This window comes from Muntiacus reevesi, chromosome 15, assembly GCF_963930625.1.
Source record: "Muntiacus reevesi chromosome 15, mMunRee1.1, whole genome shotgun sequence".
Classification (NCBI taxonomy): domain Eukaryota; kingdom Metazoa; phylum Chordata; class Mammalia; order Artiodactyla; family Cervidae; genus Muntiacus; species Muntiacus reevesi.
Window position 1 is genome coordinate 54,079,209 of NC_089263.1, and position 26,940 is coordinate 54,106,148.

Consider the following 26,940-nt stretch of genomic DNA (forward strand, 5'->3'; position numbering starts at 1 on the left):
TGTTTTGGGGTCCTCGCTGCTCTTCCACGTCTCCCGGAAGAGTAGCTGGGCCGTGGCAGGTCGGGGACCGGCTCTACTAAACGTGAGCCCTCTCCCGGCCCGCTGCTGAGGAGGGGCGGCCTGGGAGGGTGATCAGGCTGCGGTGCAGCCGCTGCAGAGCCCTCAGGTGAGGCGGCCGCGGGGGCCCTACGGCCCGATGGGTTCCTTTGGGGCGTTAACGGCCTTAGAGGCGGGGGCGGCAGCCCCTAGACGGAGACCCTGGTCTCTGCGTCCTGCTAGGGGTTCAAGAAGTGGGAAGGAGAGCCCCCCCGGATCTCCGCGGACGTTGCTTGGTGCCCTCCCCTTTCCTGCCTCCGCGACCTCAGCCTGGTTTGGCCTGTCTTCCCCCTCCGGAGGCTCAACGAAGTGGGTGGGAAGCAAAGTTGGGGGTTCCGACAACAGACTCAAGGGGACCGACCAGCTGACCCCCAGCCTCCCTTCCTCTGTGTTGACACTTGGCGGGCGAGCAGGCCCTGCCCCCGCCGTCGGCCGACCGGTCCCCGTCCCACGCCCTCTCGCCCTGTTTATTCACCTCGGTGTGGGCCATTTATTTTCTGGGCAGAATGACTTCAGAATTCCACCTCGAAAGTCTCCTAGAGTTTTTCTCTTGTCCATAGAGGAAATGCCCAGGGCCCGTCTTAACATTTAATTGGGTACTCAGTCCTAAGGCACAGGCTTTTGTTTAAAAGTCCTTTAAAACTTTAAAATGGGAGTCAAGATGTAACAAATTATTAAGTATGTTTTGATCGCCTTATTAGGAGAGATAATTTGCCCCCTAGTTACCACCAGTGTCTAGTTGGGAATAATACATACTTTATAGGGAGTTTAATATGTTCGGGAGCATGTCCCTTCCATTTTCATTTGATATACATAAACTCTGTGAAATACTTGGGCATATAATCATCCCGTTTTGTAAGGAACAGGTTTAGGGGGTGAGTTTCTTCTTGAGGTTATTCAGGTGCTGGGAGGCTAGATTGAGAAGGCAGGGGTTAAAAGTGGGTTTGGCTGACTTAGATTTGCCTGTCTGAGCTGCTGTCTAAACTCTGGGATCTTTATCTTCCGCTCCCCCCCCCCCTTTTTTGTGGGGAAAAAAAGGGGGGGAGTATTGCTACTTAACACAGAATGTGGTTGTGAAAGTTATGTGTGCTAAAGATAATGTTTGCAGGGCATCTAACAAAAATTAATTCCATTCAGCAGTATTTATGGTGCCTACGGTATGCTGAGAATTCACTGGTGAGCAAAAGACATGGCCTTTACCTACCCACTCTCTTCCTCTCCTTCCCCAAGAGGGAGAGATAGAGGGGGAAGGAAACACATACAAAACATGAAGGGCTGTTAGGGAAGAGAATGGTGTGTGTACAGACAATGATAGAACCTAATTTAGATGGGAAGAAAGAGCTGGTTTTGAAGCAGATGACGTTTGGGTGAAGACCAAGAACGAAAGAGTTAATTGTAAAAGAATGCCAGCACCGCAGGCGAAAGAAACAGTGTGCACATTCAAGAGGTGGTTGTTGACTTTTGTTATATACTACTCTCCTATGTCATGGAAACTAGTTATTTCATTATTTTGATTGATTGCGGCACTGGATAAGTACCCAAGTATATATATCAAAATGAATGGCTATGCAATCATCTTGTTTTATTTGGAACTTAGCCTGATGTGCATATGGTAGGTACAGAAAATCCAAGTTATTGGAGGTGTGTTTTAAACGTGTATATGCACACTTAAATTATCCATGATAGTGTTGCAATTTAACGTTGAAGTAGCTTTTGTATTAATCAGAAGTTTCTTGAAGTTTTAGCACTTTAGAACAAACTTCAGAAAATTATTTTTATTTAGTTGTCCTGGAATTTTGCCATATTATTTGACATTCAGTGGCTTTTTTGCATTAAGATTTACACATTGTTGAAATAGGAATGATGGTAGTAGTGGTAGTTGTAATTATGGTAACAACAACTACTAAAATGAGTGCCTACTATGTGCTCGGCATTTTCAAAATGTTTTTTAGTGTATTGGTTCATCTGAAAACCACCCAATAGTATAAGCACACTTATCTCCCTCATTTTCTAGGTGAAGTGTTTCAGTTAAATAGTTTGCTCAAAGTTACGTAGTAAGAAGCAGGTTAGGCTTTCCAACCCAGGACGTTCTTGCCTCCAGAGGCTGGTCTTAACCACTGTGCTCTGATGCTCATCCTCACTGATCTTTTTACGTCCTTCTTACAGGTTCACCAACAGGGCTATTCTGCTCCCATCATGTCCTGGTTTGCTGATCTAGCTGGAAAGGCAGAAGATCTTTTGAACAGAGTTGATCAAGGGGCTGCAACAGCTCTCAGTAGAAAAGAGAACACCAGCAACATCAGTTATAGCAAAAATACTGACTATTCTGAACTTCACCAGCAAAATACGGACTTGACTTACCAGACTGGATCTAAAACTACTTACATTTCCTCAGCAGCTGATAACATTAGAAATCAAAAAGCCACCATCTTAGCTGGGACTGCAAATGTAAAAGTAGGACCTAGGACTTTGGGTGAGACCTCCCATCCTGTTGAAAATGCATCTGCTCCTAGGCCTTCATCCCAATTTGTTCGAAGAAAAAAGTCAGAACCTGATGATGAGCTGCTGTTCGATTTTCTTAATAGTTCCCAGAAGGAGCCTACCGGGAAAGTGGAAATCAAAAAAGAAAGGGCCAAAACCCCTGTCTTGCAGAGTTCTCGGACAACCAGCGTCAGTTCTGTGAACACCAGTGTAACCACCGTCAAAACTGCTGAAGAAAATCCTTCTGGGAGCCACAGCCACGGTAGTTAATTAGGCCTCTGTTTGTTTTAGAGTTAACCAAACTGGATGTGCTATCATAGCCTAAAATGTTCTGGTGTCATTTGTCATCATCTGGGAGGATGACAGGGCAGGCACTTGTTACCTCCCTGTGGGTAGAAGGGCAGGCTGTCTGAAATGTGTGGCATGAACACGGGAGACAGCATGGAACACTGTCAGTCAATGTACGGTTATAGTAGGGACTTTTGAATGTTGTCTGTGGGTAACTTGACCCAGAAAATTTTGAAATCTGGAAGAAAACATAATTTTGGATTTGGAAATGTCTCCAATTCATTTCTCTTTGTCATTTGTGTTATAAAAATGACAGGAGGCTGTACTTCATTTACATTCTGGATTGTGAGGTTTTTGGTGTGTTTTTCCCCCTGCCTTCCCTGAAAGTAAAGCATAAGAAACTGAACTTTGATCCAAGTTGGAGAGTTGAAGGCATTGACCTAGTAGTCAACTAAAAACTTAGAATTCTGGTTTTCAGTTGTTTCATCTGCTATGAAATTACCTCAAAATGTACACCTTCTCACCTGCAAAAATGATATTTACATGATGATTTGGCTAATTTGTATACCTTGAAGACATTTTAAAACAACGAACATGATAAATTCTTGCAGGGATTCTTTATAGAGCTGATAATTCATGGTAGCTTCTTGTGTTCTTAAATGTTAAAGCCTCTTACACAGTCTTGGGCTTCCCTTGTAGCTCAGTTGGTAAAGAACCTGCCTGCAATGCAGGAAATCTGGGTTTGATTCCTGGGTCAGGAAGATCTCTTGGAGAAGGAAATGGCAACCCACTCCAGTATTCTTGCCTGGAGAATCCCATGGACAGAAGAGCCTGGCAGTCTGCAATCCATGGGGTCGCAAGAGTTGGATACAACTTCATGCCTAAACTACCACCACACAAGTCTTGGCTCTTAGTGAACAAAATTTTCTTGTATTTCAAGACAAAAAAGTGGTAAAGAGATGGGTTTTGGGCTTTCAAGACAGACACATGCACTGGCAGTTGGTTTAAGTACAAGCAGTCCTAAATTTCTTCTCAACTATTTTTTGATTAATTTTACAGATGCTTATTGAGACTCTAATGGGCCAGGATACAGAATTGAATGGGTTATAGTTTATTAGATGAGATACACATGTACACAGATAATCTACATGTAGTATAGTAAATGCAGCAGTTGAGATACGGTCAGAGTATTGTGGAAGCATTGTCTTTTTTCTTATTGCTTCGTAGATACTCTTTATATATGAAGATATACGACAGTTCTTTCTTCTCCTCCAGTTTTATCATATGTTTTTCCTCTTTCTATGTCTCAGTGAATAGAAGTTCTTGATATAGGCTATTCTTGGGACTTTTGTACTTCCATATGCATCTTACAACTTGCCAAGTGCCACAAAAATTCTGTGGTCTTTTTATTGAGAGTCCATTGCTTCTATATAGATAGTTTGGTAAGAATCAGCATTTTTACAATGTAGAATCTTCTAACTTATTAACATGGTGTAATTTTTTTTAGATGTCTTTGATTAAGGTTTTGTTTCTTCCATAAAGGCCTTGCATACTTTTTGTTAGTTTTATTCCTGAGTAGTTTATATTTTTTTAAAACTCTTATAAATAGTATGCTTTAAAATTTTTTTACTTTCTGTTGGTTGCTATATATCGGTTTATGTAAATATGCACACATGCATGCACACATACACAGCAACCTAGACACCTCTTAGGCTTCATATTTTTCTGTACATTCATTTAAATTTTCAGCAACACAATACTATCACCTGTGGATAATAACTGTTTTCTGCTTAACCATTTTATCTTTTTAAAAAATCTTTTTCTTGCCTTATTACATTGGTGAGTACTTGAAAACCAATTGTGTGTCTTGTTCCTTGTCTTAAAAAGAATGCTTTGACTGTTTCAGTTTGTGTTAGGTTTTTCTTAGGTACTTTTTATCAGGTTAAGGATGTCTCTCTGTATTTCTAGTTTGAGTTTTTATGTTGAATTTTAGCAGTTTTCCTGTAAGTATTGAGATATCACGATCTTTCTCCTTAATACTGATACATGGTATACAAATCAGTTGATTTATTTTATTTAAACCTAAAACCAAACTTAACTTTCAGTAAATGTTTGCTGAAACTCACTAGTGAAACCATTAGGGTCTGGGGTGTTCTTAGTGAAAGATTCAATTATTGATTCAAGTGATTTTCCATTTCTTTTTAAATCTGTTTTTGGTAAGTTACATTTTTTTCCCTAAGAATTTGTCTATTTCATATACTTTGTGGAGGATTATATTTATTTAATTTTAGGAAAGTAATGTGGTCACAGCTGAAATTTTAACACAGACACTAATCATTTATAGTAACCTTGCAGAAATCAAAGCTTGATCACAGATACTACCTGAAGAATACCAATATCTGGCACTGTGCTAAATGCTTATTTTTTTAAACAGTGCTAATGAAGTATAACTGATATACAATAAATTACACATTTTTAAAGTGTACAGTTTGATGGGTTTCAGCATCATGTACATTTAAAAATTTATTGACAATGTAGTTATAGTGTTCCTCTCAGAAAATTGTTTTTGATCACGTCAAGCCTCTCTAGTATGTTTCTTTTCTATTTTGTTAATTTCTGGTCTTTATTATTAATTTCTGCTTTTTTAGGTTTATTTTGCTGTTTAATTGTTATGATGGGTGCATAACTTATTAATTCCTTTGTTTCATTTTTAATGTAAATATTTAAGGCTATAAATGTCCTTCTAAATACTGCTTTAGATAATATCTTATAGGCTTGGATATATACTTTATTTCCTTTTAAAATCTTATAAAATTGAAAGTAATTTTTAAAACTCTCTCATTTTTTATTCATTAAAAATATCTTTATTTTGGAGATTTCAAATACATCAAAGTAAAGATTGGTCATTTCCCTCCACCCCCATACAACCATTTATCCAGCGATGATAATCAGTAGCTTGTAGCCATTCTGGTTTAATTTATACCCTCTCATTTTCAATCTCTTTCTTTACCTCTACCCACCACAGAATTATTTTGAAGTAAATCACAGATCTTATATCATTTCTTCTATAAATATTTTATTAACTCAATATAAGTTTTAAAAACATTTACACCATTATCACCATAAAAATGTAATAATTCCTTGTATGTGTGTTAGTTGCTCAGTAGTGTCTGATTCTTTGCAACCCCATGAACTGTAGCCCACCAGGCTCCTCTGTCCATGGAATACTCCAGGCAAGAATACTGGAGTGGGTTGCCATTCTCTTCTCCAGGGGATCTTCCTGACCCAGGGATAGAACCCAGGTCTCCTGCATTACAGCTGGATTCTTTATCATCTTAGCTACCAGGGAAGCCCCAATAATTCCTTGGTATCATCTAATATCTAGTCAGTACTCAAGTTTCCTTTGTCTCATCATTTTTACATATACTGGAATGTGCAAATCTTAGTTGTATTAATACAAACGGCTATACCTATGGAACTCACACCTTTATTGTGATAAAGAACATTTCCTTTGCCTCAGAGAGTGCCTTATGTCCTTTTTTAGTTAATCTCCCCACCCATCCTGCAAGTACCCACTGTTACCATTTCTTTCACCTTAGATTACTTTTGCCTATTCTGAAACTTCATATGTTTGCTAGCAAAAAGTGAGATCATACAGTGTGAATACTTTCTTACCTGACTTCTTTTATTGAACACGTTAGTGAGATTCACTCATGTTATTGAATATATTAATTTTTTTTTTTGTGGTATTTTACTGTAGTATGCATATACCACAATTTATCCACTCTTTTTTGGACATGGCGGTAGTTTCCAGTTTTTGGTTTTTGTTAATAAAGGTGGCTGTGAACATTTTTGTACTTCTCTTTGTGGGAAAATGCTTTCATTTCTCTTCAATAAATACTCAGGAGTGGAATTACTGGTTCAGGTGGTAGGTACATGTTTAATTTAATAAGAAGCTGTGAAAACTTTTCCCATTTTCCCCAACAGTCAGTCTATGAGTTCCAGTTGGTCCATATCTTCACCATCATTTTGTGTTGTTTTTTTAATTTTAGCCATCTAGCAGATTCTTGTTGTGGTTTTAATTTGCATGTCCTTTATTACTAAAGATGTTGAGAAAATTTTTCATTTAGATATAGTTCATTTTTTAGTACATACTTAATTTTGGGGGAGCAAGTGAAAATTGTATTTGCATCATATTTAGTAACAAATTAGAAACAAGATAAATCCAAAGCATTGAGTATCTGAATTAACGAGTATATCTTTGGGTAAGGCAATATAGATTCCAGTTTGGTGTATAACAGGTTGTCCTGACCTGTTATTACTCACTGCCTTGAAACCCACAGCTCTTCTTTTATGCCTTTCCATTATTTTTCAGTGTTGAAACTTCATCCTTGTTTCCAAAAATGATTCATAGACAAAAAGGAGACCAAAACCATTTTTACCTAAACCCCAGTACATAAATTATCTCTGCTTTTCCCTTTCCCAGAACTATATTCTTCTGTCTGTTCTTTATCACTATTCATTCATAATATCCAGACTTTGAGGGTCCTTAGAAATCTGGAGACTCTATGTGTGAGAATGGAATTTCGTCCGAGGGAAGTCTCTTTAATAATTTAAGTTGATTTTTTATGGTGTTTTAGTGTAGCAGTTAACTTGAACCAGAAGACGTTCTACCACAGTAAGCTAGGAATGCATATGTAAGGAGTGTTCCAATGTTACAAAGATGTATTTGCTTTCTTACAGCAGCCTCTCATGATTCAGATTCTGGCCATGAAGCCCACGAAGATTCTTCAAAGGAAAATGTATTATCAAATGCTGCCTGTACTGATCCCAACCCAGTGCCTAATGATGATGGCAAATCACATGAACTGTCTAACCTTCGCCTGGAGAACCAGTTGTTGAGGAATGAAGTTCAGAATTTAAATCAAGAAATGGCCTCATTACTTCAAAGGTCCAAGGAAACTCAAGAAGGTAGAGCTTTATCTAAATTATACAGGGTTAGGAATGTAGCATTTCAAAAAATATACTAAAAACTTGGTTGCATTTAAACTGTTAGAAATATTCTATATGAGACTTGTAGAATAGTATTTTCATGGAAATAGAGAGCCCAGATTTGGAAATGCTACTTGTTATCCACCTGAAACAGACCACTGGTTTATTTGGTCATCCTTTAGAAACTGTGAATAGGAAGATGTATTAAGACTTGTTAAACTGACTTCAGAAGCTTCACTCTTTCCCAGACTAATTTAGGCATAGAAATATTTCCCAGAGACCCTGTACAGTTTGCTTCTGTATTTAAAACAAAGTGATTTTTTTTGCTGTTAGGCTTACAATTACAGATGGTGTATAGGGTATGGAGATCTATATTGCATTGCTCTTTCTGCCCCACCAGTTTTCTAGGTTCAAAGCACATTTTTGTTTTTTTTGGTTTTTTTTGCCACAGTAATGGAAAGAAACAGATTCCTCTCCAGTGTTTATCTTCGGATTTTTTGTTTCTTTTGATCCTACTGGGGTATACATTGTCCACCCTTGATTTGGATTTGCATTCTTTCACATCTATAGCAGAACTCCCCAAATCCACTGACTGTTTTAGTCTTGTGAGCTCTCTACTGTCTACTGTTTTGGCTTCCAAATGCTTTACAAAAAAAAAGTTTCTAGAAAATCAGCTAACTTCATGCCCCTTTCCAACCAACTGTAATATAAGGTATGAGTATTGGCCTTGAAAAATGCAGATCCCTCTTGGAGCAAAAAATTCAAATATATTTGTAAGCTCCTAATTTTGGCAATAGGTACTAAAGGGATTTAAAGGAGAATCTTTGTGTGCTCTGAGAAAGACATGTTTGCTTATATGGAGACATTTCCATCTTTCTTTTCGTTTCTTTTCTTTTTCTTAGAATTAAACAAAGCAAGAGCAAGAGTCGAGAAGTGGAATGTTGACCATTCAAAGACTGATCGAATAACTCGAGAGCTTCGAGCCCAAGTCGATGACCTGACTGAAGCAGTGGCTGCAAAGGACTCCCAGCTGGCTGTGTTGAAAGTGAGGCTCCAGGAGGCTGACCAGCTGCTGAATACTCGCACAGAAGCACTGGAAGCCTTGCAGAGTGAAAAATCACGGTAGCTAATTCTATTAACAATGAAAAAATGAGCTGGAATATTTATCAGTGCACATAATGATAAACATGGTAGTCATACCATCTTGTGAAATTTTCACTTTGGAAATTTGCAACAGGGGAAAATGTAGCTTTTGGTTAATGCTGGAAATGTGTGTGATTAAAAATAGATGTATTATTTGAATCTTGAGATGCACGGTTAGCAAATTCTGAATTTAAAAATATTTGAGGAGCAGTGTCATTAATCTTTTGACATACAATAACATGTGGTATGTGCTTGTATTTGGATGCCTAAAAATATAGATTATAGTCTGTTGAAAGGGAAAAAGACTTCTCAAAGTCTTTTTTCTCAAAGAATGTTTTAGTCAAAACCATCTTTTTATGTGTGCTAATTTGCTGATGCTCTAAAAATTATTCTACCTTTTCGCTTGTATACATGGAGATAAGTTATTTCAAGTGATGTATTTTCCTTTAGAATAATACAGGATCACAGTGAGGGTAGTAGCTTGCAGAATCAAGCTTTGCAAACTCTCCAGGAGAGACTGCATGAAGCGGATGCCACTCTGAAGAGAGAGCAGGAGAGCTACAAACAGATGCAGGTTAGAATGGGGACAGCGGGGCACTGTTTTCTTTTTTAATACTTATTTTTATTTACTTGTTTATTTGGCTGCACTGGGTCTTAGTTGTGACATGTGAGATCTTTAGATGTGGCATGTGGGATCTAGTTCCATGACTGGGGATCGAACCTGGGCCCCCTGTACTGGGAGTGTAGAGTCTTAGCTAATGGACCACCAGAGAAGTTCCACGGCTATTTTATTATTTGAATGAGGAGGAATCACTTTATATCATTCATAGCACATGTACTGTAATAAAATTCTGCAGTGTGTTTCAGAAAATTTTGTTTCTGTGACAAAAACTAAGTATTTGGATATTTATCTTGATCCTTGCTAAATGTATTTACTTTTATATGTTGAAAATGTAAAACACTACTTAGTAGTCATTAGATGCATACATCTCTTCATTCAATTTGATTGTGCAACAAGCACTACCATTATTTGATTAAAAGCTAATTTGAGGAATCTCATTTATTCTTTTTATTTAAGCTTTTGCTGATTCCAAGTTAATCTGATTCTGTTATTGTAAGAGAAAATTGTATATCATATTTATTTAGAATTATACTCTTAAGTGAATTTTTGCATCTAGTTTAGTGATTTTTCAGCTCTGACTCAGACAGTAAAGAATTTGCCTGCAATACAGGAGACCAAGGTTTGATCCCTGTGTTGGGAAGATCCCCTGGAGAAGGAAATGGCAACCCACTCCAGTATTTTTGCCTAGAGAATCCCATGGACAGAGGAACCTGGCGGGCTATAGTCCATGGGGTTACAAAGAGTCGGACACGACTGAGGGACTAACACACACACAGCTTTTGAAAATAAGGATAAAATATAAATAATTCTCAGAACTAAATTTAGGCTAGTAAGGAACAGACCTTGTATTCTTTAGAGTGTGTTTTTAAACTTTCTTATGCTAAAAAAAATTACATTGAATAGTTTAGTAGATAGTTTGAAATAAAGGAAAAAATGTTAGCCATGATATTAGAGAAGATGTAGCTGTGTAGCTGTGTCTTCCATTTGTTTTCTAATAGACTTTCTAGTTTTCTGTAGACCTTTATTCATTGATCAGTTAGTGTCAGATCGGACCTGGTATCCAAGTGATCAGATTCACCTGAGAAACTGATTAAAAAACAGATTTCCAAGCCCAGTCTTAGAAATTTCAATTCAGTTGAGCCCAGGGAAGGCCTTGGTTGGCTATATTTTTTTTTTTGGCTGTATTTTTAACAGACTTCCTCATTGATTTTGATGCGTTGCCATGTTTGGGAACCACAACGCTAGAGTTCCGGTGCCTCACTTCCTAACAAGTGAAGAACTTTTTTTTTTTTACCTCCCTATTTCATGGGCTGAGCTAATAAATCCCATAAGATATCTAAATGGATGGTTGTAAACTCTCTCAAAGCAAAATGATAGTAAGTATGATATAAAAATTTACCATTTACCACAGAGTGAGTTTGCTACACGCCTTAATAAAATGGAAGTGGAACGTCAGAATTTGGCAGAAGCAGTTACGCTGGCAGAAAGAAAACACTCAGATGAGAAGAAGCGAGTGGATGAGCTACAGCAGCAGGTCAAAGTGCTGAAGTCCAACTTGGCCTCCTCTAAGCAAGAATTAGCTGACTACAAGCAAAAAGCTACTCGAATACTCCAGGTAAGCCTGAGATGCCTGTCTCAGGTGACTGAGAGACTCCCGGAAGCTCTTTGTAGATCTGTGAGGTGCTTCGTCCCTTTTGACTGGGCTGGCTTACTTCAGTATCTTGTTCCTCTTAGAAATATTATAAAAAAGATGAAATGTTTCCTCTTTCCACCACTTTTTTTCCTTTTAAGAAAAAATTTCATCCTTCTACTACTTGGTTCAGGTCTTCAACCTGTCGCCTTAATCACCATGATAATATCAGTGTTTGTCTTTAAGAGTTGTTCTATTCTCCCCTGTTGATTCTCTTTTGAATTTTTCAGAGTGACTGGCCTAGGCCTCCTCCTGCTCTCAGATCTCCTCTCCCACCTTTCCACCTTCCCTTTAATTAATTCAAGACTGTAGTCATCTAATGTGGCTTTCAACTTCTCTTTCCTTTGCCTTTCGTATCAGAGGGAAGACATGTCCTTTCATTTTTTACCCGCCTTGGATAATTTTTTGCCTCTACGTTGATTCCTTCCACCTCATTTAAGCCCATTCTCCATTAAGTCTGTCCTGTGTCTTCCTCTGTGTCTTTGTCTCTGCTGCCTTCTTCTGGCTCCTCTTGCTCAAGAGCATGTGGTTACTTAGTGGAAGAACAAAGACTAGATCTTGAAACCCTTACCTGTGGTGGAAGAAACATTGCTTTTGGCCCTTTTGATCACTTTGATCCATTTCTCTGTCCTCCTTTCATTTAATGCCAAACTTGTCAGAATTAGGGCTTCCCTGATGGCTCAGCTGGTAAAGAATTCACCTATAATGCAGGACACCCCGGTTTGATTCCTGGGTCGGGAAGATCCACTGGAGAAGGGATAAGCTACCCACTCTAGTATTCTTAGGCTTCCCTGGTGGCTCAGCTGGTTAGGAATCTGCCTGCAATGTGGGAGACCTGGGTTCAATCCCTTGGTTGGGAACATCCCCTGGGGAAGGGAATAGCGCTACTCATTCCAGTATTCTGGCCTGGAGAATTCCATGGACTGTATTTGTATAGTCCATGGGATCACAAAGAGTCGGACACAACTGAGTGACTTTCACTTTGTCAGGATTAGTGTTCTGTCTCCTCCATTTTAGAACTATTAACTATAACTCCTTCATGTAATTTCTGTCCCCACTACATTTCTGAAATTGTCTTCTCAGAAGTCTTTAATGACCTAAATATTTTCTGTCCTCTTATTGGTTTCCATCCACTTTGATTTTGGTAGAATATTTTGACCCTGTGAACCCTCCTACCTTCTTGAAAGTTGCCTTGTAATTTTACTTGCACGGCCTCAGCTCTGTCTTCTCTTTACTGCTGTTTCTCTTGGGTGCTCTTCTTCTCTCCTCTTTTGTTTTTCTTTCTTTCTTTGCTGTTATTCTTTCTTACTTTGCTTTGTCAGATACTCTTGGTTCTGTCACTTGATGTGACTTCAGTCTGGCTCCAACCCTAACTTCCTACCTGGTTTCTAAATGCCTGCTGTGCTTCTCTTCTCGGGATATGGTATTGCAAACCCCAAATCAACTTCCCCCTCATTCTCCTGTTTTGGTAAATAATATTGCTGTCTTCCTAGAAAATGAAGCTTGAAACTATAGTGTCATTTTGACTTTAACCCCTGCCTGCTATTGGCTAGGAGCGACTTTTTTTCTACCTCTATGAAATATCATATCTGTCTCCTTCATACTCTTCTATATAATTATTTGTGTTACATTAATGTAATTTGTTAATTTATCTAAAAGGTCCTTCATTGAGCACCTAACTATTCACTTGCACTATGATAGGTGCTAAGGATACTGAGCTCAAAAGATGTGTCCTCTTTCTTAAGGGAGCATTCAATTTAGTGGGACAACGCTGAGGCAATTGATATAATGAAATTATTGATGCAGCACTGTGGGAGCTTGAAGGAAGAAGCGCTTAACACCTGTCTGGAAATGTCAGGGATCACTGAAGATCTGTATGAAGAGAAACTTGAAGGATAAGTAGGACTTGTGATCGGGCAGAGATTTCAGATAGAACAGCCTATGCCAGAGTAAAGGGGGCCCAAGGGAACATAGTATATTTAAGGGTTTACACTTAGTTCTCTGTTGCTGGAGCAACAAGTGTTAGAGATCAAGAGACAGGAGGGAAGACTCAAAGACAGCCAATGTCAGATTGTGGAAAACCTTGCATACCAAGCAGAGGAATTTTGATTTTATCCTGTAGGTGATGGTAGGGGGTGAGGTGTTAGAGAATTTGAGCAACATGATCAGATTTGGCTGTAAGAACTATGGCAGCCATGAAGAGGTGAGTGGCAAGTTGATATCTAAGATGGCATCTAGGATGATTCCAGGTTTCTGGTTTGAGTGTTCCCCTGTACTACCAAAGGGAAAACAGGAAAGACAGCAGGTTAGGGTTGAAGATTATGATAAACTATGGTGAGTTTGCAAAGCTGATGTGACATTGAGGTGACAGTATCAGGAAGGCCGTCAGAAATGCAGGTCTGAAGCTCAGTAACGAGGTCTGCTTGTTAGCCACATGGAGGTATGGAGATACAGATCTAATCCTGTTTATTATAGAAAATTTGAAAAATGCAGAAAAGCTTGCAGACATCACCTGTAATTCTACCACATAAAAAGGAGAAACTGTTTTTGATGGAGGAGAGTTAATATTAATATTTAAGGTGAAGGTACCAATGGTCCTTGCTGTTACTGGACTTGGATTACAGCACATTTTCAGCTAGTCTTCCCACCTCGAATCTCTTCTTCCAACTCATCCTTATGCCAGGTATCAACAAACTTTTTCTGTAAAGGGTGAAATAGTACATATTGTAGATTTTGAGGGCTGAATGTGGTTTCTGTCACATGTTCTTTGTCTTTACTTTTTTACAATCCTTTGAAATTGTAAAAGCCATTCTTAGCTTAGTGGGCTATGCAAGAAAAGGCCACAGGCCAGACCTGGCCCATCAACCATAGTTGTGAACTATGGTTAAAGCACCGCCAGATGTACCCTCCTCAAATGCTTCTCCGGTCATAGCACTTCCTTATCCACTTTCTGGCAATTGGTTTTAGCCTGTTATCTGAAGGCCCCCCAAAATTGGTCCTAACATGCTATCTGACCGCTTCTCAGAATACATTCAGGCTCTCATGCTTTTTGATTTTTATTCTTTGTCCTCTGTTTTCTGTACACCTTTTAATATCTTAGCCTTTTTCCAGGACCAGTACAAGAGCAATCTTTTGAGTAAAGCCTTCTCTTCCTCAGAAGTGGTTTTTCCTGGTCAGAACTCCACAAGTAATCTTCCTCCATCCAGCCTTCTCTCAGCTTGTGTTTACTGCCTTCTGTTGGATATTTGCCACTTCTCTTTTATTGTTAAGGCAGGGGGTGCTATCTGGAGTGAGACATTATTTTTATTACACTTAGCATAGTGCCAAACCCACCGTAGGTGCTCCGTAAATATTCGTTGAGTGGAAAATGATGGGAGGGAAAAAAGCATAAGAAAGAATGAAGAGAAAGTTTGAGATTACTCTTGTTAGTAAGTTTTCAACAGTGACATGGTCCTGGGGACTACAGTCCAAGAACACTTTTCAGCAGGGCTCTGTTTCATTTTTACCCCTATGATTTAACGTTCTGTGGTCCTTCTCTGATGGAGAATATAATTTAAATATTCCCATTGTGCTTTAATTGGTGTGTGGTAGATGATATTCAGTGTACAAGCTAATTTCTGCTTTGCTTATTCTTTTTTTTTTTTATGACAGTCTAAAGAAAAACTGATTAACAGCTTAAAGGAAGGATCTGGTTTTGAAGGCCTAGATAGCAGTACTGCTAGCAGCGTCGAACTAGAGGAACTTCGGCACGAGAAGGAGACGCAGAGGGAGGAAATACAGAAACTGATGGGTCAGATACATCAGCTGAGATCCGAGTTACAGGTAAGAGTGGTCACAGTGCAGCTTCACAGACAGCCGTTTACTCCCGGGTATTAGTAGTTTGAGAGGTGATGGATTCTGTATTTGGGGGGAAGGGTATTAGTAATGTGTGAAACTGCGGGGATATTAGATACCAGATAGAAGTGGATCTGAAGCAGCAGGCTTCTTGTCCATTGATCAATTTACAGTTACAGGAATAAGAAACATAGGTAACCTGACTCATTCGTTCAACAAATACCAAGAATTTGCCGTGTGCCATGCATCTTCTAGTCTTAGAGTTACACAGGGACCCAGACAGAATGTTTATTTTATGGATCTAACATCCTAGTGGTTAAAAACAATTAGATTTGGGTTTACTTCTAAAATAAGGATGCTTTTTAATATTAGAATGGGCTTAGGGATGATCTTTTATAGTTTCATGCATTTTCTTATAATTTATTGTTTTGTGTAATTAATATATTTAATCTAAAGGTAAAATTGGGCCACTTATTTATCTTAAGGGGTCTTTGACATAGGAGGGGCCTCTGAGGATGAGAAAGATAAAGTGTGGGATAATGAGCCTTCTGTTTTTAAAAAAAAGAAAAAAACTGTCTGCCAAGAATGTTTATCCATGCATCAACTTAGGAAATTATTGATTTTTTAAGATGTACATGAACAACAGTGAAAAGTGCGGAAGTGGTAAGAATGGCCTGGCTTGTCTAGGGTATAAGCTTGACTGTCCGATCTAGATGCAGATCCTGTATCCCGGCTTTGACGCTTAATAGATCTGTTACCTTGCAGCCCCACCACCTCTCACTGAGCCGTAGTTTTCGCCTCTGTAAGTTGAGAGCAAGGTTCTATAGGGAACCTACGTGTAAAGAGCCTTGCATTGTTCCTGACACATAACAGGCTCAGTAAATAGTAGCTGCTGTTATTTCAGAGTTTTTTTCTTATTATCCTTTAAATTTTAGGATTTTTTTTCTATAAATAATTTTGAATTCCAAAGACTTCAGTCCCATGAATTTGAAATTGAATAAACGCTAAACTTTTTGATATTTTCATATATATTTTTCATATATTCCATGTCTTTTTGGTGAGATGGGAAGCATGATTTGTTTTAATATCTCATCCCTACCCCAGCATCACTGATGACATTGACACATCTCTACCCTTTCTCAAGAAGTTTATGCAGCTGATAATAAGGGCCATAGTATTAGGTCTGGCAAAATGGAAGAATTGGTAGTAATTGTAGTAGCTGTCATTTGCTGAGCACTTAATGTGCCAGGCACTGCACTAAGCACTCGACATATATCCTTTCATTTCTTCCTTCTTTTAACCCCCTGAAGGAGATGATGGATTCTCATTCTACAGTCTGAAGAAATCTAGGTGTGGAGAAGGAGAGTAACTTGCTGTGACTCGTAAGGTGGCAGAGCCAGGATTAGAACCCTGGTCTGTCTCATGCCAGACTCTGTACCCTTAACCACACTGCCCACCTCTTGAGAATTCGTCTGATTTAGTCAAAATGATAACAAAGATTAGTCTACTTTCTACTAACCCCGAAAATGGTAAGGAAAAATAATTTAACCTATTGCTGTTTCCCGCTACGTCCACACAGTAGTGTGAAAGAGTATTTTACCTTGATTATCTGGGAGTATCATTAATTTATCAGTTCTTTTCAAATGATATGTGAAGTGTGCAGAGTTTGTGGAGTTGAGCATATATACACAGTGTACCGAAAGATAAAAAGCAAAATTGAGATGCCAGTTTTTGTCTCATGTAGTACTATATGAACAGACTTAGGTTTACCCCATAGAGGGGAAAATACAGAAACCTAAAGCAGGTTCTTGCCACTAGTGGATTTCGCAAATAGTCTAGAAGGTGGTCTTGTAATTTGAAGAAGTGAGAATAGTGACACCAAAGGAAGAAGTTAGAAAGAGAAGTATGGGAAGATGTGGAGGTAGAGAATAGTAATAGAGCTAAAAGGAAAAAAAAGAAAATAATATGTTAATCTCAGGTGATATGAGAAAAAAGTTATATTTTTACTGTCTGTTGATTTCTGATACCCACACATGTACAAAAACTAATTATAATCTACAGTTTTAGGGGACTAAGGCAGTGAAGTCCTTCTTGATGTTATATTTCTATTTCTCTTGAAATTGTTAGCTTTTGAACAGAGTGAAATCTCCCAGTGAGCTGCAGTCTGCTCATGCCCATTAAACCGAATGGTTTCTGCCGCAGCATCCTGTTCATTTCTCTCACCGTTTGCCGTGTTACATAATGAAGGGTCAGTTTATGTGCTCCTTCTAGGCTGTGTCTGTCTCGTTCATCTTTATCCCTCTAGCGCCTGCGGAGCCCCGTTCACAGCACGTAATGACCACTCAGTAAATACTGAGCTGAACAGTTCGTTATTGCTTTCACATGTAAGGTTCATCTTTTTAGGATATTGAGGCTCAGCAGGTGAGTGAAGCAGAATCAGCAAGAGAACAGTTACAGGATCTGCAAGACCAAATAGCCGGGCAGAGAGCAGCTAAACAAGAGCTAGAGGCAGAATTGGACCGACAGAAGCAGGTACGGATTTTTGATTGAGGATTCCCAAGGAAGGCTGTTCACCAGCAGTCATATGAGGTGATTTCTAGTAAAGCAGCTTACTGAAATGCTTAGAGCTTGAGCTCAGAGGTCCCTCCGACCTTATTACTACCCCACCCTCCTCATTGTTTGTTTAACAGATGAAATTTTGAGACATAGAATGACTTTGAGACTTGCCTAATATACAGCTAATTATAGAATAGAATCCAGGATTCCTGTCCCAGAGTCCAAAATTCTTTCTACTGCTCTGTCTATTTTTTTTTTTTTTGGTCTATATTTTATTGTATCTTCTTGTCAGAGTGTGTATGTTAGAACACTTAATGACATCAGTTGATTTTCGTATTTTACCATATTTTACTTTCTAGAAGCAATAGTAAATTTTATTTACTAGAAATAGAAATACGACATTAGTGCCATTATAGACTGCTCTTTCTGTTTGAGAAAAAAATGCTTGTCACAGGCTGTTTTTACAAATCATGCTTAAAATTATATTTCATTATTCAATTAGCAGTTGTCTGCTCTCCAAGTCAAATTATATTACTTTAATGTACTTATATGATAGTTTCAGTATTAGCAGAGTTAAACATGTTTATAGCCACATTTACATAATAAGAATCTATATTTAATATTCATAACATTTATAATTTACTGAGTAACATCATTATTATAGGTACTTAGTATACATTATCTTATTTCATCACAATGAAATCACTGTGCTTTTCATTTTACAAAAGAGAAAGCTGTTTGTATATTTCTCAGTGCATCACATAACATTTCTAGCTTTGCCTACTTATATTCTTTTTAAATATTTTTTCATTAAGATTTATCATTTCTGAAACTGGTTCTATTCTTAAAGATGTGTTTGTTTTTATTATGAAAGTGATTGTTTCCTGAGTAGTAAGAGAAAAATTCACTGAGTAACAATCTGTAGGGTACATCATAGACTGTCTTAGATAATTTAGTTATAGGATTAGCTGTCCTTTCAGAAATTGCATTTTAATTTACTTAAGTCTATATTAAAAGGCAAGAATTTGATGTTCTTGATGGTTAGTGAGATAACTTTCATTTTATTATGACCCATGGTTTTAACCACTCCACTTCTAGTGCCCTTGTCTAAGATGAGGCAGTTAAGTAGAGGAAAGTGGAGCTGAATGTAGCTCTAGGCTGTTTATTTAGTAATCAGATGTTCTGGATGGGAAGTACTTAATCTTGGGATCAAATAGTCCTTAAAGTAATTTAAGTACTTCCAGCCTTAAATTTTGTGCTAGCCTAGAGCTTAAAAGAAACCAGCAAACCTTCTTATAAATTGCAATTCCCCTACCTAAATACCGTCCTCATTTCTTCTTCTCACTGAGTGCAGTTTTTTCAACCTGTGCAGTGAGCAGGTTGAGTCCATATCACGTGTGCGTCTTCATTCAGCTCCCTTTGCGTTGTCTGCAGTTAAGTGATGCTTCTGAAGGTGCCTAGTAAATGATTTACTCTTTCTTCCCTATCATCGCTTTACTCTTTAATTCTGACCTGACTCTTACTGATTGTGTCCATTGTACAGACTAGTTTGGTGCAGTTGTTAGTGAATTTGGAGGTATTTATTTTTTTCCCTCTCTCGTTGTTTCATCAATGATGAAACAAAACAGTTGCAGGATACTGCCTAATAAAAATAAGCCCATGAAAAACTGCTCAAAATCATCAGGGAAATGCAGATTGAAACCACAGTGTGATTGCACTACACGCCCCCATAATAGCCACCCTCACAGAGACTGGCAGTACCTAATGTTGGAAAGGATGTGGGAGAACTGGAACGCTCTCATCGTCCTGTGGGAATGCAAAATGGTACAGGTATTTTGAAAACCATTCAGAAAATAGTTTGGCAGGTTTTCTTCCAATATGGTAGGCATTCACTTATCATATGATCAAGCAGCTCTGTCTCTACATAATCTACCCAAGAAAAAAGGAAACATATGACTAATAAAAATATGTGCTTAGATAGTCTATCATATACAGATGGATACCTCATGCTGAAGTGTTAGCTTCTCATCGTATCTCTTGAAGTCTGTTCAGTATATAGGCAGCACATAGTGATGGAGTGCTTACTTTGTGCCGGGCACTGTTCCAGGAACTGGAGATGACATGGGAAGCACTGGTTTAGCTTTTGTTCATTTGTGCCTCACTGTGTAGGAATTCCGCTACATAGAAGAAGATCTGTATCGGACAAAGAACACATTGCAAAGCAGGATTAAAGATCGAGAAGATGAAATTCAAAAACTCAGGAATCAGGTATGAAACAGTATTCACAACTTGGGGAAAAGGTATCATTGTAAAACCTATGTTTTTCTAAGGATACATTAAGACCCCTCCCCCCACCCCACATTTTCACCTGAGTCCTATTTTTGGAGTCATGATATGTTATTTTCAACCTGATACAGAATTTTCACCTAATGCCATTTGACTCTGCATTTGCTCTGTTCTTCGGCTTGCTTCTTATACAAGTATATTGTAACCAGTCACCCAAGGAGCGATTAATTACTCTAGAGTTTCATATCTTCTAACCTCATCGGTGGTTTTGCTGATTGCCAGTATTGCATTTGTGGTTTCCTGAAAAAATCCAGTGATAAATCTTCTTACTAACAGGTCTTTCATTAAAGTTACTGACTTTTTTTTTCAGCTGAAAATGCAAAACATAAAAAAATAACATGTGCCTCCCACTCACACGCACTTACACATATAAAACCAAAACAGAAGTTTCACAAAATAATACCCTATGTGCTGTGCCCTCTATGTATTACTCTGTTCTATTGTTGTTTTTGTAAGTGGTGACTGTGACCCACCAAATTGATTTCCTGACCCTCTGAATAAGTTAGAAAATCGCTTCTATAGATGGTGAAAAAATTGTAGAGTTTTGAGAAATCGCTGAGTGCCACGGATTCCCTGCAGGAATGTAGTAATGTGGTCTCTGTGGTGTTCTGTGCCTTTTGTTTGCTATAATAATCTTACGAACACCTTGCCTTTCAGCTTACCAATAAAACTTTAAGCAACAGCAGTCAGTCCGAGTTAGAAAACCGACTCCATCAGCTGACTGAGACTCTCATCCAGAAGCAGACCATGCTGGAGAGTCTCAGCACAGAGAAGAACTCTCTGGTCTTCCAGCTGGAGCGCCTCGAGCAGCAGATAAACTCTGCTGCCGGAAGCAGTAGTAACGGGTCTTCTATTAACATGGCTGGAGTTGACAGTGGAGAAGGTAAAAAAGGGGGGGGGGGGGGGGCAGGGGGCGGGGAATCCCCAAGGAATATTTCATTGCTTTAATTTCCAACCTTGCTAATTTGAACATGATCTGAAGAGTGACAGAAAGACATTTTTGTTTAAAAAGAAGCTTTGTCCAGCAGAACACCCACTTTTCTCCTGGTGTGAGACTTGGTCTATATGCTGTTTGATATGATCATTAGCGAACTGGACAGCTGATTCATATCCCTCACTGGTTTGGAACCTGGAGAAGGAGGTCCAAGGACACTTCACAGGTTGTCGAGGACAAATTTAATTCACCTGAGAGGGGCTTTCAGGACCCTTAAAGTAAAAGTTGCTTTAAAAACCATAACTGTGGATATTAAAGTTAATATACAGTCAGTCACATCAGTATGTCCATGCCCTATAATTTAAGTAGAGAAGTATGTAGATTCTTAAAATACATGATCAAGAAGAATGTTGAAGATTTAAGTATAAACTTCAGTCGAAGTGCCTACTCAGTATCAGCTGCTGTTGCAGAAATACAGTGGTCAGCAAAAGAGGCCAAAATCTCCGTCCTGTAGATCTTACATTCTGGTGTCATGGGGGACCACAGGGGAGGTGACATGCAGTGAACAAGTTATGTGAGATGGTGATGCATGCTGAGACAGAAGTTAGACAGGAAAGATGTACAAGGTGCCGGGTGTAAGGATGGTCTAATAACTCAAATAGGGTGATAAAGGAAGACCTCATCGAAAAGGTGACATTTTATTGAAGTCTCAAAGGAAGTACGGTGGTAGACTATGAAGAGATCTGCAAGAAGAGTATTCCAGGCAGAAAGAAGAGCAGGTGCAAAGGCCCTGAGGCAGCAGTATAACTGGCATAGTGCAGGGGGCAGGGCAGCTGGGGTAGACTGAGTGAGGGGGCAGACCTTGGGAGGAGGCTGTTGAGGGCTGTGTCAGGACTTTCACTCTGAATGAAATAAGAAGCCATAGAAGGGTCTGGAGAGGGGTGGCTGAGCTGGCCTATCTGTGTTAACAAGATGTCTCCAGCTGCTGTGCCAAGAATAGACTGCAGAGAATGAAGCTCTGAGGCAGGGAGACCAGGGAGGGACCATGGTGTTAACCCATGTGAGAGAGGTTGGTGACTCAGACCAGAGTGGGGACGGTAGGCATGGGTTCAGGATTTATGTGAAGGGAAGCAGATAGAATTGCTGGCAGATCAGATGTGGAGTTGGAGAGACAGAAGTCAAAGTGTTTGGAAAGATGGAGTATTTATGTACTTAGATGGGGAAAACTGCAGGAGGAGAAGATTGGCAGCAAGGGCAGCAAGTCAGGATGATGGTTTGGGGCGTGCTAGGTAGAGGTGTCCACCAGACATCCACATGGAGATGGAACGGGTACTTGGACGAGTCTGGAGTTGGAGGTGGCCTGGGCTGGAGATACAGAGTTGGGAGTTACCAGCTTTGTAGAAAGAGTGTGCAGCCTCATTTTTGCTGACCCAGGAAGAAAATGTCCATTAGCGCTACCTCTTGACAACACTTGGTAAACTCTAATTTTTTATAATTTCATGGGAAAATAATTTTCTTGGTTTTTAAATTTTGACTTTTGTGGGTATGGAAGTTTAAATATTTTAACTTTTAAAAAAAATGTTTTCATCTTTGGTTATATCGCTTAAAAGTTGCCCTTAAGAATGTCTTCCACATGTAATGTAATGTATGAAAGGCAAAGTATTAGTCGCTCAGTCGTGTCCGACTCTTTGCGACCCCATGGACCGTAGCCCACCAGGCTCCTCTGTCCGTGGGATTTCCCCGGCAAGAATACTGGAGTGGGTTGCCGTTTCCTCCTCCAGGGATCTTCCCGACCAGAGACTGAACCCGGGTCTCCCGCATTGCAGGCAGATTCTTGGCCATCTGAACCACCAGGGAAACCCGATATAATGTATGTTCAACTATAATTTTGTTAGAAAATTGATTTAGTGTCTGTACACTAATTATTTTCTTATTTAAACAGGCACACGTCTGCGAAATGTTCCTGTTCTTTTTAATGACACAGAAACTAATCTGGCAGGAATGTATGGGAAAGTCCGCAAAGCTGCTAGTTCAATTGACCAATTTAGGTAAGCTGTGCCAGTATCAATGAGCAATGGACTGTATTTTTATAACATTTTCCAGTGGTTTCATAGTGAGTCCTGTCCAGCAGAGCTGATATAATTATTCATTTATTTACCTACTTACTTAACTTACTTCTATGGCACTTAGCTTGTGGGATTAGTTCCTATGCCAGTGAACCCACACCTCCTGCAGTGGAAGCGTGGAGTCCTAACCACTGAGCTACTAGGGAATTCCCAAGCTGATGATTAAAGTGATGATTACCTTACTCCTTTCATGATATTTCAGTGTCGTGAAATTTCTTTAAGAAGTCTGCCAGTGCCTGTATTTTATTGAAGGTGATTAACCCTGGCCATTTCTCTCCTTTCTATAGTAAACTCTTTTTAAAAATTCATTAAATTTCATTGAGAAAGCCTCTGTCATGTGAATACATCCATTTGAACATTCTGTCTCCCTTATCACATGATTAGAGTTAAAAATACTATATATACAAATGAATAGTACTGATTTTAATATATATTATATAAATAGTATATACATGTATATATATGTTATGTATATTTATAAAAAAAACTTTTTATACCAGCAGTCATCCACCTTATAAAGAAAATGTTTTGCCAGTGTATGTATATCACCTTGAGAAGGTTTATGTCTAAATAACCTAAACTCTCTGGCCTTTTAGTTTTTGTAATTAAACATAGTTTAAATGAATTGTTGCACAATAGAGCAATCTTTTCTTACCTTTTTGTGTCAGAATGGAGCTATGGTGTTAAAAATAAGGAGGACGATTTACTAATTTGAATTCCTGAAGCTATGGGCTTTGGGTGCCATAGTTACTATCTCCAAATTATTGAGCATATCTATTTCAACTATTGAGTAATTCAACATACATATTAATTTTTAGAGAATATATATGCAAGGCATTGTGCTAAGGATAATGAAAGAAGCAGAAGGTCTTGGAAGAAAGGTGTATTTGTACATGTATTTGTTTTAGGGAAAAAATGTTCCAAAAGGCATGAGTAGTAACATCTGAACGTCATAATGCTTCCCACTCTTACTGGAAGTGTTTACCTGGATTTCTGTAATTCTGAACCTTTTAGAAGTATGTGTCTATGCAAAAGCTCCCAGATTAGCATAGAGGTTAATTCCAACTAGACTCTTTTTTCCTGTTCATGTGTTCACACTTGCCTTTGGTTCCTAAAAGAAAAATGATTGCTAAAGAGACCAAGTTTGCCTTCTACAGTTGTAACTAGAGAAGTAATAAACAAAATAGATCTAGCACTTCCGTGGTGGCACAGTGCATAGCAATCCATCCACCAATGCAGAGGACAAGGGTTCGATCCCTGGTCCAAAAAGATCCCACATGCGGCAGAGCCTCTAGGCCTGTGCGCCGCAGGCGCCGAGCCCGTATGGTGCAACTGCTGAAGCCCGTGTGCTCACAGCCCGTGCTCCGCAGCGAGAGGAGCCACTGTGATGAGCAGCCCTCGCGGTGCCACAGAGCGTAGCCCCCACTCGCCACGACCAGAGGAAGCCTGCACCAGGCGACAGAGATCCAGCACAGCCAAATAGATAGATAATTAATTAAAAATAATTTTTTAATGTTTTATTAAAAATAAATAGATCTAGAATATTCATATCGGAAAAAGAATGAAGAGAAGTAGCTTGTGCTGAAAGTGTAGCAGTTGCCAAATAACGATAAAAGTATTTGCTCACCACTGTGGTATTTTATATGTCATTACAAGTGATCATTTAACAGTCCACTATAAAACAAAATCAGTCTTTCTCATGGTGGCCACACGGTTTAAATGAGTAAAGTTTTAAAAACAAAGAACATGAGACATTATCCCAGAAACACGTGTGTTGAGTGTAACTCTCTCTTCTCTCTCCACCCCCACCGCTTGCACAGCATCCGTCTGGGGATTTTCCTCCGAAGATACCCCATCGCACGAGTTTTTGTGATTATATATATGGTAAGTAAACTTGTTTGAGGAAATAGTGCTGCATTTGATTTTTAACTAGTTTTTTTCAGTCACTCATCTTTTTGACTAAATGTTTAGCAGTCAGTTTTGAAAGAGTATAGAATTCATCCCTGATAACTTTTTTTCTTAAAGTATGCAAGTAAAGTCAATCATTCATTATGTCTAAAAAATAAATTGCTCAAAGGCTTTTCCTATAATAAAACTGTAGGGTAGTTTAATAGTTGCGTGTATTTCTAAGCCTCTCAAATGATAAAAATATAATACAAAACAATTGACTTCACTTTTATAAAAATACAATACAGAACAATTGACTTCATTTTTATCTTGAAGTAAAGTTTATTTCCATACATTTTGCTTTATTTCCTAGAGGGATCTCAAAGTTAATGTATATTCTTTTAGATTTCTTAGCTCTAATAAAATGCTTATCATAGTTTGGGTTGCTATGTCTTATGTTCTGTGAGCCTACTAACTGTTATGAGTGGGGTTGTCTAAAAGTAGTTGAACTGAATTAAGACAGGCAGTTTTGAGAAGAAATAAAAGCACACCTAGAAATTTCTCCCTGTGATCCACTAGAGGGAAGAGTTACTCCTTTAAATAAAAAGTTTTTAATTTGAGAGGGACGGGTAGTAGAGCAAAAGGAAAAAAAACAGTAACATCAGAAAGGATTCAGAACATGCCCACATCTGGGTCGGGAGATTATGAGGATCACAGGCACCCTCTATGAGCATGAGATGCGATGTTGCACATCTGGCATCCGAGGTGCTTTGTGATGGACCCTGCTCGTGTCAGCACCACCGTGAGGGAGTTAGTGAAAATCTATCACTGCAGGTCCTGTGCTGGACCCTAAGTCAGCCTCTGAAACCTGACACACTATTCTCATCTCCTCTTCACCAGATCATGGCTAAACCCCCTCTCAAAATATCAACCATTACTCTGCTATAACAGAGACCCGTTCCAACCAACGTCATATACATCTAACACTTTAATCAGGCCATCTCCTCTGTATTTTAATCCCTTGATCGGTTAGTTACGTGTACATGCGCATGTTCTGAATGTGCTCACGACTTTGCTCCTCTGAGCTGAAAATGCTGTGGCTGACATCGTTGCTCTTTATCACACTTCACTGGACTTATTAGCTCACTTGACTGCGTTTCTTCCTTGTTTCTCCAGTAAACATGTGGAGTGCCTGCAGGGTCGCAGACACGGTAACAGCAGGAACGCAGAGACACATGAGAGGCGGCTCCTGCCCTCAGTACACTCAGTACGCTCGGTGGGCCTTTGGGGAGGGTTGATTTATTGGCTAATCCGTAGGTTGTTTTTGCTTTCTTTAGGCTTTGCTTCACCTCTGGGTTATGATTGTTCTGTTGACTTACACACCAGAAATGCACCACGACCAACCACGTGGCAAATGAACGGAGCCTGGTTGATTCAGTGATCCGTCATCTTTCTGCAGACTTGGGATCTGCGGAAGGGTCGCTTGCCTAAAATTCCTGAGAGGGGCGTGCAAGATTATTTTATCACTACAAGTATTGAACTTTCTAAGTTATTGTACAAGTACTCTGCTACCCAAATTCCTCTGATTTCCTTTGAATGGTAAGAGTTTCTGAAACAAAAATAACTTAATAAGCTCAGCTCTGCTTTTTCTGAGGTCAGCGGCACAGTGTATGTATGTACACAAAGAGAGGCTGGGGTTGGACACCTCTGGACAGGCTTCCTGTATTTTAGGTGACACTCATTATGGGTTATAATCAGGGAAACTAATTGTATTTAGTGATATAAATAAAATGTTTTCTTTTTGATAATTCAGTCTGCCTTGTATTTTCATATATTTAACTTTGCAAATGTAGATTTACTTTTTACATGTTAAAGGCCTGATTGGTATAAATCTTTTATAAATATGTGAATAAAATTGACTGTGCATTTTTCTTTTTCAAAATAA

General features: G+C 38.9%; 1 protein-coding gene across 2 annotated transcripts; it reads left to right on the forward strand.

Annotated features, from left to right (window-relative positions):
• On the forward strand, positions 1-26,940 carry GOLGA5 (golgin A5). 2 transcript variants are annotated; one of them, XM_065906582.1, is made up of 13 exons: positions 1-166; positions 2,263-2,839; positions 7,612-7,836; positions 8,760-8,979; positions 9,451-9,574; positions 11,034-11,237; positions 14,964-15,134; positions 17,550-17,678; positions 19,872-19,970; positions 20,706-20,931; positions 22,925-23,030; positions 24,929-24,992; positions 26,333-26,940. In XM_065906582.1, exons 2-13 carry the CDS (start codon positions 2,293-2,295, stop codon positions 26,411-26,413), a joined length of 2,196 nt encoding a protein of 731 aa, XP_065762654.1. In that variant the 5' UTR covers positions 1-166; positions 2,263-2,292; the 3' UTR covers positions 26,414-26,940. The 2 variants fall into 2 exon arrangements, with proteins under 2 accessions (XP_065762654.1, XP_065762653.1); XM_065906581.1 differs by having other exon boundaries at positions 2-166; positions 7,609-7,836.

Bases quoted from the DNA above. Each gene is read 5' to 3' on its own strand.
- GOLGA5 (XM_065906581.1), top strand. From the start codon at position 2,293: ATGTCCTGGTTTGCTGATCTAGCTGGAAAGGCAGAAGATCTTTTGAAC. The intron at 20,932-22,924 runs GTAAAAAAGGGG...TTATTTAAACAG, and splicing joins TGGAGTTGACAGTGGAGAAG to GCACACGTCTGCGAAATGTT. The intron at 24,993-26,332 runs GTAAGTAAACTT...TGCTTTCTTTAG, and splicing joins TTTTTGTGATTATATATATG to GCTTTGCTTCACCTCTGGGT.